At 50.3% G+C, this 12,335-nt stretch overlaps 1 protein-coding gene across 1 annotated transcript; it reads left to right on the forward strand.

Moving 5' to 3' along the window:
* Nucleotides 1-2,322: 2,322 nt before the first annotated feature.
* Nucleotides 2,323-11,969, forward strand: LOC107186800 (zinc finger CCCH domain-containing protein 13). Its single transcript, XM_015574739.1, has 7 exons — nucleotides 2,323-2,364; nucleotides 5,050-5,189; nucleotides 5,891-6,112; nucleotides 8,690-9,393; nucleotides 9,483-9,682; nucleotides 9,766-9,934; nucleotides 10,207-11,969. Exons 1-7 carry the CDS (start codon nucleotides 2,328-2,330, stop codon nucleotides 11,813-11,815), a joined length of 3,081 nt encoding a protein of 1,026 aa, XP_015430225.1. The 5' UTR covers nucleotides 2,323-2,327; the 3' UTR covers nucleotides 11,816-11,969.
* The last annotated feature ends 366 nt before the right edge of the window (nucleotides 11,970-12,335 follow it).

Below are 12,335 nucleotides of genomic sequence, written 5' to 3' on the forward strand. Positions count from 1 at the left end.
TCTGAATCCGAGACGAGATTGGCCTCGGGAAATTCTACACCCGCGAGAAAGTAAATGGCCTCGTGCTGCCGGGAAAAACCATAGTATCCACGGAATGTCCGAACGGGACGATCGGAATCCACTTATGTGTCGGTATCGATAATAGCGCCCGCCCGCGTCTGACTTCCATCGACTTTTTCCACTGTCGACCGATCCGAGTGTTTCCGGTGAAGGCGTGCAGTGTGTGTGCTTTGTTCGGGCAACGCCGTGGCAAAGTAGAATGAGAGCAGAGAGTGTATAATTCTCACGTTCTGATTCGAACTAATTGTCTTTCGCTATGGAAAACTCGCGATCCACGATCGTCGTTCGTGCGGGTGACTAAGATAGGAATACTCATCTATTCGTCTTCGAGACGACGATCACGAAAGGATAATAGAACACGTCGATCCGAGTGTTCGAACTGCAACGACGAGGAAATGAAAGCCTGGTTGCAGCCGGGGCCAGGTCTGCTTTTGAAGGCTATCGGGTTTTGCAACCACGCCTCCCTCCCTGCCATTGTCGATCTGAAAAATAATCGTGAGTGGGTACCACTCGGGGAGAAAAACAACGGAAAGCTACGAGCGTTGCGAAAACAATTTTCTCTGCCGAACGATTTGTCGGTGAAACGAAGAGAACTTCTCGGCCCGATGGAGAACAGAAACGGCGTATACCCTCGTCGGCACGAACAAAGTTTCCATAGAATTTTATGAAAGAGAACGGAAAGTTTCGAGGGGAGAAAGAAAGAAACGCTTTCGATAAAGTGTATACGCGTTACCAGCGCGTGTTATGATGCTACGTTTAAGAAATCGGATTCGATCGAGCACAACTGGTCGTGCCAGCCGTCGCTTCCGGTGACCTTTAGCGGGCGCAAGGATGACCGTTACGCGTGTCGTAACATAACGTAATTTTACCGTAAGGTAACGTTACGAGAGTGTCGCGCCGCGTTCTGGGAATGACTCGATAAACGAGGAATAGGAATCCTTCGACTTGGAGAGAACGTCGTTGTGGAAACGGTATCCTACCCGCACGAGGAACGATTTATTTCGCCGAACGAATGTCCAGCACATTCCGTATAATTCCCTAGACTCGCGGAAACGACCGATGGATTTTACGAGACTCTCGTGGATTATTAAAAGCCGGAGTATGCATTGCGAACGTTACAAGGAACGGTTCCCGGATGCGGGAAATCGCCGCGAGTTCCCAGCCGCGCCTGAGAATTCGCGGCGAGCGTCGCTCGTTGTGACACGAGCGAGGAAAGCAATAACGAACGAACTTGTGTAACCGAACAACACTGCGCTCGTTCGCCACACGATTCTTCGTTTCTGTGGAGAGTACATGTCCTCCTCCTCCACCTTTTCCTGCCCGCTTTTACACGGCGAACGATAACGACCCGCCTGTGAACTGGAGCGCGATAGACCGCTTAATTAATGCGAAATATATGCCGTGCTACGGACCAAGCGATCGCGAACGATCGGAACGCCCGGATGGTCGTCTACATTTTCGAACGGAAATCGAGACGATTGCAGGAGCACTCGTGCAGCAAAATTCCGTTCGATCGGTAACGGAAGATTCTCGTAAATTTCAATGTTTTCATTGTCCCGGTCCGATTGGCCTGTCGGCAAGCGAGAAACGTTATAGAAGAAATTCATTCGACGAATAATCAAAAATCGAGTTGTCCAGAAGGTTTCACTTTCACCAGATTCTCTTTCGTCGAGGTATCGAGAGATCGGACGCTCGCGAAGGCCGTCGTCGAGAGGTAGGTCCATCTGAATACGACCGGATGAAATATTTATCCGCTCTAGACACGCTGTACTACTCTGTTTGCTCGCACAAGGACGGATTGCAGCACCGAAAGAGTGTTTCTTCCCCCGGTGACACCTCGCGGTGTGGATACACACCGGGTATTCTTGGCGGGTTAACATCCAGTTGGGTTTAATAATTAATAGAAGGGACGCGCGCGAGCGCGCCACGACAACGACAAAGTCACACCCGGTATTACGTGATCGTGCATTTATATAACACCCACATTATCCTTGCATTATATGGTTAGCAGTGGTGACAGCACAGAGAAAGTTCCTATCCGTTCCCATATGCTCGAGCGACTATATGCTCTACGCTCGACGTCTGAAGTACGCGTGTCTCTTGATTATGCTCGATACAACTCAATATCGGTGCTCGCCGCTGTACGCGAGGATATACATATAACGCAAATTTTCCGGTAGTTTTAACTCTTCCGAGAGATTCCGCGAAATGGTTCTGTGAAATCGACTGAAAAAACCTTTTTGTCTGTCTGTTACAGTAGCACCATCATGCGGGAGAAAAGGTGGCTTCTGCTCGCTCTGTACGGTAAGTGAATCTTTTAACCTACGACTTTGAATGGACACGAGTTCGCGAATTCGATGGGTACAGTGCCACTCCGAGCTATACTGAGTTCGTAAAAACAGCAGGGGTTTGGATCCTTCATGCCATTAAGTATTTTGTATGTAGTGGTGGTGGAGCCTTAGAGGTATTAAAAGGGGAAGACAAAAACTTCTTCGATAGTTTTACATCCAATAAGGAAAAAGATATTTCAAATTTGAAGAGTAGAAAAAATAGAAGAAGGTTGCCTAATTTGGACCAGCGTCTATGTTGGACCACTACCTACTGTAATTTCTATCACACAGCCCACCAACTAAGAGAATCACACCTAAACTCACTGTAGCCCGGGAAGGCACTATACTACGATTAAAAACGGAGACCTCTCTCGATAAAAGGCCGTTTAAATCCTCGATCGTTTTTCTATGCGAGTAAAAGTCCTGCCAGGAACGCTGGCGCCCCGCGGTTAACCAGTCCTTTGTATTTTTGGACTTTCCTTATCCGGCGAGGAATGCCATCGACCTTCGAACCCGAGAGTTTTGTATCGGTGCTCAACGTTCGTTCACACCGACATTCCGCGCGACGATGCGCCGAGCGTAAGCGACGAATCGGTTTGGTCGGACACAGAATTCGATAAAACGTCCGCTGCGAAATACATGCATACACGGTACGTTTTGTATTCACCGCGCGGTCGAGGAGAGAGATGCGTGACACGCGAAACAGCTTTACAGGGAAGATTCCACGAAAGGAAAGAGATGAACCCGTTGAGCATACCAAGAGGCCCCTTTCCTTTGTCCAGTCGCGACGCGCGCCGCCATAGCCGACCGTCACCGAAATTCTCGATCTGTTGGCCAACGGTCGAAAGACCGGGGGGGTCTGCTTCGAGTAAACAAGTGCTTGTTTGACAGCCGAAATCGTTGAACGTAAGAACCCTGCGGTGGATGGCGCAATCGCGAACGTCCAGAGAGCCTGAACGTTTTAAAACGGCCACGTGATCGCGCGTGCTAACATTTAACGCCGTTTCTGACATTTTACCACCCGTTCGACGACTATTCGTTACCTCGCGAGCAGAGACAAGAGTTAAGGCCTTCGAAAACTCGTTTGAAAGCTACCGAACGATACGGTAGCGCGGGCTGTACGCAGCCCGGCTCCTTGGCACCACAAAAATTTATAACCGCGAGCACTCGCCCAGCTACACGATCCCGGATCGACGGAGCCGATGATCGCGATACCAGAACCGGTAATCCGATCGACGCCCATTATCGGTCGCAGAACAGGGAAACCAATGTCGTCACGCCCTTTTTAACGAAAATGTCAAAGCGTTCCCATTCGAAGTAAGGGAATCGGACAGACAATCGTCGGGGCGAGCGATACGCGATCGAGGTGAGGCAATTTGTTTATGGCGGCGTGGCCAAGCCGGTAGAGGCTGTTTCGTCACGAAAAATGTGTTTCGCCGTTACGTTTCCCGAGAACGGGGCGTGCCCACGCGAGCGTTTCCCACAAACGGAATGCGAGCGCGCTCGCCCTGTTCCCATAATTCATTTTTATGCAACGTCGTCGCTGCTGCTGTTGCTGGTGCGAGCTCGTTATCGATCTCCCCGGGCTTGGAAAAATACAATCTCCGTTTAGTTTCGTTCGTGCAACCGTCGACGGACCGCGCGCGCGTGTTTTTCAGCCATCGAGGAGCACCCACTCTTCGAGGTGGCCCTTGAACCGCACGGCCCCAGCGACGAAATCCCGTCGAAGTAGACGTCGATCGTTTGTCACAATTATCCGGATAACGTGAAGACGAGAAGGAGAAAAAAAAACATATCTCGTGGTAAAATAGACAGATTTATCGCTACCAGTTTCTTCCCTCTCGATGCGGTAAATTAATTAGACACGAAACATTTCAGACCCGCCCCGGTTAGGACACATTCGATGGAAAGCTAGAAACGGGCGAAAGTATTTCCGTTTTTTATCGGATGACAGGTTATTCCATCTCGTTCGGATCCGGTCTGGTCGATCCGTTGACCTTGAACCGGTTCCGATTAATTAGGAATAGCTCGGGGCTAACGATTCCGTGATAATTAACGGTCCCGTTCGAGACGATAAGAATTCGCGTATATCGAAACATCGTATATGCTCGTTATACCGTGGACCGACTAGAATGGAAGTCATCGTTCGGCGTATCGCGAGATCTATCCATTCTATAGCCGGAGCACATAAATCAACGAAAGCCCACCGAGAGAAAAGGATCAATAGACAGCCTTGATCCGCTTGAAAAACAATTACCCAACCGAATGAACGAACGTGTTCACCTGCACCGCGGAAAATTGCGACACAGCACACCGTCCGGAGAGTTCCAGCTGCTCGTCTCGCGTACGACTTTCGCAACGCCGACGCTTCTTCGCGGATTTACACAACCCGTGTGAATATGCGTGTGTGCCGGTGGTTTTCGAATGTTCGCGGCTCCATCGGCATCGAACGATCCTAACTCGTGGACCTGGCCGGTATTCAAACGAATCGAACCTGTCCACGTTGCCTTTAATCGGCTGTGATTCGCGCCACCGATTCCCGTCCGACAACAAGGGGAAAAGCGTCGACAAACACGGATCGATTGGATCGTGCCAAAGACGACACGATCCACTGCGCCGTTCCCGCGACCGGTTTATGATATTTCCTCCGAAATTCCAGGTATAGTCTTGGCCAATGCAGTTTCTGCCGCGCTCAAGGCTACCAGGCCGAAATTCAAGATCGCGACTACCTCGACTACGACCACCTCCACGACCACCGAGGAGAGTCCCGTCCACCAGAACGAGAACGAAGATGCAGAGGTAAAATAATCCGCTTATCGGATCACCGGTGTATTCGATTGTATATCCGAAACTTTTCTCGGAAAGTCAGCAGCCCAGGTTGCGCTTCGACCAAGCTACGATCTAACGCGAGAGAGATCGCTCGCAACGATAGCTCGCATTATTTACGTGTACCGGAATAGAATACTAGGGGATCGTTTATCTTTCGATGATGCAAATCGTGGCCAGCCGCAGTCACGACACGCGTCTATTTCTGTTCTCCAGGTGCGTCTTCGTGCACGTAACGGACGAAGCTTAAAAGGCAAGCAATCGCGACTACTTGCCCCCCACGTGTTTGACCTATTTCTTTTGTTTTTTTTTCACCGGACACACTGTAATTTCAGCAGTCGCGAATAATGAAAGTTATGCAAGGAATTTATCGTAATCTTGCCGACAATATCCTTTAATTGGACCACGCCGAGATCCGAGATCAATTAACTCGTAGCTTAACTACCGTGGATCACGCGTTACACGACAGGTTTACCTTCGAGCGTGAACAACACAGGTGACATCATCGAACACGAGCTCCATCCGGCTCATCCACGACTCGTTTACCGTGGTTGCCACACAATACACACGCGTTAAATAGCCAACGTCGCGTCTGCTGGGAGTCAGCCTGGTCGGACCAACGCGACGGCACGACGATTAACCGGCAAAAGAATGCTTCTGTTAATTCGTTTCAGCCGACCACGACGACGCTGGCCACCGAGACGAACGCGACCACCGGCCACGTTCTCACGGGAATCCCACAGATCGACTACATATGGGACCCGAATCTTCCACGTGAACTGAATGGTTACAATCTAAGCGATTATCCGTTCTACAACAGCATACCCGAAGACATCGACTTCAAATGCGACGGCCTACACGACGGATTCTACGCGAGCGTGCCACACAAATGTCAGGTAAGATGGTAAATCACTCGTACTTAACGCGACATCGATGGTATGTAGAGGTTATTATTAGCGATGAAAAACCAACAACTTTCCGTATCTTCGTATTGGTCGTCCCGAAGAAATACCGCGAGATATTTAATGATGTTTTTGTTATTTGTTATTCGGGACAGTCTGAAAGACCTTGTCGGATAAAACGAAAACGCGAATGCGTGAGTCGCCTTTAAAGATCGTACGTCAAAGGACACACGGATCCGCTGTGGGAGAGCACCACTTGTTGCTTTTCTTCTGGACACGTTTCCACGCGGTGGATCGACGACATACCTTTTTCGACGCGATCTAATAAGGTCCAGTTTCTCCAGGCAAATCGATCTATATCTCTGTCTAGTATAGATTCCAGAAAAGAAGCATAAACTGAAAGAGTCTGCGAAAAAAGTTTACGGCCTACAAGTAGATTGATACCGTGATAGATCAGACACGTAGAGAGAATAGAAACGATACACAATACGTAGAAAATCGTTTCCGTCCCAGAGATGGGCAAATTCATTATCTAAATAGAAAGAATCGAATAACGCATAAAAGATAAGAAAAAGTATTTCGCCATTTTTACTCGACTAAACATGGACATTCCAATTTTTTTAATAAGATAATATTTCATCTTCAACTAGTAGGCACTTGGCAAACTAATTGTTTAAAGATTAGAATGACGATCTCAGACCCTGTTGCTTTTCGCTGTGTGTCATTCGAATAAAATTCTGCCCAACTCTGTTCCGTCCGAGCAAAGACGTCCCCCCGTTTGTATTCCGAGAGAACCGATTTGCGTTGGCGCTCATCGAGAAACTCCGGGATCGATCGCGAGCGTCGCAAGAGTAAAAGTGGCTATCGTGACCGTTCCAGTGAAAAGGAAAGTCAGTGTCATCTGGATGAACGCCGGTGAAAGATTTTCTGACAAGGTGTGTCGTTCAGTCGCGTAACGAACGGATATCAGCGATCCGTGACAGAACGACGCGCGGCGGACCGGCATTTCCCTCCATTCGTCTCTAACAACGGAACAGACGCCGATCGCGATCGCAGCAGACGAACGTCCAACGGGGGGCCTTTCAGATTTCTACCGCGATTCCGCCGTGATCACGGAAAACCGTGAACGAAAGCGAGTCCCCGAGCGGAGATGCAAATGCAAGAAAAAAACGGCTTCAACGCTCTGTAGCGATCGTTTCACCGGCCATCGCCAGACGCCAACGAGTTCACATGAACACACACTCGACGGCGAACAGTGGACGCGAGCGCGAAATTTCCCCTTTCGATTGTTCTTCGTGTTCCAGCCAGTGTCCGTTCGAACAAGCGGACAAAGGAGTCCCTCTCGATCGTTCTCGAGGTCGCCGAGGAAAAAGCTCGACAAAGAAGTAAAAGAAGAAGAGTTTCGCGGTCCGATACGCTTCCCGCCCGTCCCTGACCGCTCCGAGATTCGCGCGCGCCTCTCGATCTTCGGATTGTGAAAGCGATTGCAAAGTACTAAAGTACCCTCCTTTCCGTCGTTCCTTATCGATTGTTTTGCCGGGGCTACCGGGAGAGCCCGAACGGCCCATTGTCATGCAAATGTTCGCGGATTCGTTTCCATCGCAGCCCTGCCACCCGAACGAACCGGATGCCAGCCTGGGAAAAAACTCGAAATAAAAAATTCCCGCCCGGGCAAGACTCGAGTCGCGACTTCGAGGAACGTTTCGCGATTCGACCCGAGTTTCCGCTCCGGCGAGCTCGTAATCGGCAAAACGGTTTCGGTGATCGAGCTTCCACAACGAATGCCTCGCTCTGTACAACCAGACTCGCGCACTCGAGATTGACATTTACACAAGCAGAAGTTGAGCAAGCGGCGGCGATCCATCATCGCGAAATCGTTTGGACCGACCCACGTCGAGATGCTTAGAAACCAGAGTACCGAGTAATTCTAAGCGTGCACGCGTATCTTGGAATGCAAAATACGCAACCAAGTCACTTCCGGCAATTTCGAGCAGGCCAAGTCCGACTTTCCAATAAACTCGTCCTAAGCACCGGGACATTCTTAGCGGATAAAACGATGACAAATTATGGTGCAAGGAAAACACGCGTGGGCAACAATTAGAAGGGGAGACTCTATCTATCGGTGACTCGTCTAGGACGGTGTCGGCGCGATGTATCTGGGAAGCCTTTGAAGAAACGAAATCGAACGTTCGATGAATTAACGAGGACGTGCTCTGAATAATTCCAGATGATTCCTCCGGATAATTCCGCGTAGCGATATACGTGACAGATCACCTTAGAGAGACAAGTTATTCGTGCACTCAACATCGCGGCGACGACGTACATACACTCGTGGGGGCTCGAAGCAATTGCCCGTGCACGCGCACGTAGCCTCGTCGTGAAAGCTACGGGTAACGTCTAACAGCGTCTCTGTGTTTTCGGTGAAAAGTGTGTTAAGACTGTCGGCGGAAGCCGTCTTGGTTCGTGAATTCGGACAAACAAACCGAAAAAAAAGAGCTGGTGCATGTCCTTCGAATTCTATCTCAGCGAAAGAAGAGATTCTTACAAACGTATGATTTTGATCTGTTCAAGGTGTACCATCACTGTTTGTTCGGCACGAGATACGATTTCCTCTGCGCAAACTTCACGGCGTTCGATCAGAAGACCTTCATCTGCCACTTCGTCTCCGAGGTCGACTGCGCCAATTCGAAGAAGTACTGGCACAGGAACGATGCTCTCTACAAGGCAGCCACGACCTCGACGACGTCCACCACGACGACGACCACACCGGCCCCGGTGACGCCCGCCGCTGGACGATCGTCGTCCAGAGACAGAGATCTTCCGCGAAGAAGAAGGCCGTCCAGAAGACGACCGTCATACGACTACTACGAGGAGGAGTATTACGACGACGACTACAGTCGTCCACGCGTATACAGCCGGGATGACTACGACTACGACGACCGAAAGTACAGAAGGGATAGAGATCGTGAGTTCCGAGATCGGGATCGCGATCGTGATTTCCGAGACAGAGATGCTCCAAGGTCCAGGGATGGAGTCGCCAGAGACGACAGAGATCGTGATACCAGCGGCGCCAGGGACAGATACCCGAGCAGAAACAATAGGAGAGACCCGAGCAGAACGAGAGACCCCCTCGAGGAGGACACCAGAGTCAGGCCGAGAGAGCCCGATCAAGCATCAAGGTCCACGTCGAGGGAAGTCGACGACACCGAGTTGGACGATCGACGAACCGAGTCCAGAGTCAGAGACGGCGACGATCGTCGATACTCCGACAAGAGGTGATTTGCCACGATAACGAATTACATGTCTTAATTTCTTTACCGATCGATCTTAAATAAATATTCAACGCGACACGTTTCACCCGCAGATACAGAGACGAGTACGACGATAAGGAGCTTGTGTCCGCGTCTGCAGTCACGATCGCGGACACACACGGTCTTGTGAAGCCGGCAGCCCCTGCAACGTCGGTTTACGCCAGACCAAGAGCTCCTCCGAAGATCAGAAGACCGGTGCCTCTGTCCGAACAGGACAAATACGCTTACAAGACTCCTGCCGCGCAAACGACGGGTAATTCCGTGTGACCAGACGACAGTACAACGGAGTTCATCCTATTAGACGTTAGGCATTCATTTCGTTTTTTTCTCTCGCAGAAGATCCTCGAAGAAGACCCACTACGGAAACGGAGGACGATTACTACGAGGACGAAGAGGATTTTCGACCGATCAGAAGACCGCTGAGAAGAAGGCCGTCTTACAGGGAGAGGGACAGAGATTTTTATGATACCAGGGATAGGGACAGGGATAGAGATCGACCCCTCAGGTAGGGTAACGTACGTACACAACACTGATACAATTATATTCGTGTGTCGTAACCGATTAATCAGAACGAATCCATTGCGAACGGTGTAACATCGTACCCGACCGACATATGTATCGATGTTTCCACAGTAACATGCGTTTCTAACGACACGACGCAACAGAAGGCTTCTTCGAACTTCAGTTAAATATATTCGCATAATCACACCATACAGAACCATTGAAATCACTGTTCCACAACCGAACAGTACATAAAAACGACTTTTCTCGTTTCAGATCACGTTATCGCGACGAGGAGGAGGACATGCGGCCGAGAAAGCACTCCGATCGCTCGAGAGATCGGTACTACGATCGAGACAGGGATCGAGGTGCTGACCGCGGTAGGGACCGATCTCTCGATCGTGGAAAGGACCGTACCCCGGACAGATCGTTGGATCGCGATCGAGGACGAACACAGGACAGAGACAGAGACGTGGATCGTCCTAGAACGGGTTCGCGATCCAAGGATCTGCAAGATCCTACGGACGCGCCACCGAGGAGAGGTAACGCGCATGAAAGAACTACAGCGTCGACGACAACCACCTGTCTGCCCGAGCAACTGAATCACAAAGTAGAAACGGACACGAAAGAACAGACACACACGGAAAGGCCAACCAGGCCGACGCAAAGTCCAACGACCCGAGCTACGATCGAGGACGGAGAATCTCATCGAACGAATCATCAGCATGCAGACTACCAAGAAAGGGATCACGAGGAGAGACGGGAACAAGGTGGTCAATATCAGACCGCGTCGTTGGAGGAATATTCGCAAGACTACTACGATGAACCGGAAGATCCGCCCGTTCCTACGCCGCGAACAGCGGTTCGGATCGTAAAACGACCGTTCCTGCCGTCCAGAGGCGGAAATCCAAATCCGAGGGGCTTGTCGCCGGTCGGCTCGAAGGCAACCACACTCAGAGGGGACGAAGATAGACCAACCGAAAGAACTACGATCCAGGAGAGGCCCAAGAGTTATTACACGCACGAGGCGACGCAAGAGAATCCCCCGGAGCACAATCAACAGTCCAAAGCGCGTCAGGAGGAGAAAGATAGTTTCGACTCGTACAAAACTGTTCCGTCTGAAAGCGAACGGGAAGACAGACCGGACGAATACGACACCTCCCTCGTGAGACCCGCGGTTCGTCGACCGAGCGACAGACAGCGGGAGGAAGAACCGCAGAAATCCCTGGAGGAATCGTTCGTCAGGGGACCGAAGCAAGAGCAACGTCACGAAGACCGACAGAATTACGAGGAGGGATTGTCGAAATGGCCCACCGAGGACTACTCGAACCACAACCAAAATAACGAGGGCAACACGCATGGCGTTTCCGGTCGCGGCAAAGGGAGACTAACCGCGAGCGAGAATCCAAACGTTTACGGTCCCGGTTTCAAGAACGACGAGAATCACGAGCATCCAACGGGGCCGGGCAATTTCCGTGTGAAACAACGGATCAACGAGGTAACCCATCGGCTCCAAGACATCCCGGAGAGCGAGTACGATGTCACTCTGAACGATGCGTTGACGCCCACGTTGAATCAGGAGACCAACTTGCCCAGCGGATTTGTTCTGCCTCTCCACAGACAACTCGGAAGAGACGCTGCCCTCCAACCGTCCGAAAACAATTACAAAGTCTCGAGGCCCGTTAATCAACAGCAGCAGCAGCAGCAGCAACAACAACAACAACAACAGAAGCCATTTGTGCCCAGTCCTCAGTTTCTGCCGGCTGCTCCCAACAACGACAGGCTGAGGACCGTGTACTACAGACCGCCCGAGACGATTCAGATCAGCAGCGGAGCGCCGTACAGAGCACAAAGGGGTCCGTGGCACGATTACACCGGTTATTGAACAGAATTACAGCAATTCGAATTGAAAAGCTTTCGAGTTTCACGGAACGAATCGTTCGATCTCTCGTAAAGCTGAACATGTCGTGGACGAATGTAATCGATGCTCGTCTTTGGGGGAGCAGCCTTTTTCGACCAATCCTCTTTCGGAATAAAGAAAACGCTATATATCAGACCATCGATCGTATCGGTCAGATTTTTCGATGTCTTTCATGCACAAAGACGAGGATTAACGGGGATCATCTCCTTGCTCCGGATTTTTGGAACTAGAAATAAAAAAGGAATATTTAAAATAATCAAATAATTATCGTGATGTTAACAAGCATCGAGCGTAGTAACAAGATCGAAGAGAGTTTTTTTTCCAAAAGCAACGCCAACAGTCGATTACTATTCGAAATTTGGATACAGTTGTTAATACAAGTATGTAAATGAAATGCAACGATCGGAAGAACCCTGGCGATGTAACATCGGTGGATGTATAAAATTTGGGTCGAAGGTGCAAGTCATCTCGCAATTGTTTCTAC

This window comes from Dufourea novaeangliae, unplaced genomic scaffold, assembly GCF_001272555.1.
Source record: "Dufourea novaeangliae isolate 0120121106 unplaced genomic scaffold, ASM127255v1 scaffold90, whole genome shotgun sequence".
NCBI lineage: Eukaryota > Metazoa > Arthropoda > Insecta > Hymenoptera > Halictidae > Dufourea > Dufourea novaeangliae.

Coding starts and splice junctions, on each gene's coding strand:
- LOC107186800 (XM_015574739.1), top strand. CDS start 2,328: ATGCGGGAGAAAAGGTGGCTTCTGCTCGCTCTGTACG. Junction 6,113..8,689: donor GCGTGCCACACAAATGTCAG/GTAAGATGGTAA, acceptor GATCTGTTCAAG/GTGTACCATCACTGTTTGTT. Junction 9,683..9,765: donor TCCTGCCGCGCAAACGACGG/GTAATTCCGTGT, acceptor TTTCTCTCGCAG/AAGATCCTCGAAGAAGACCC.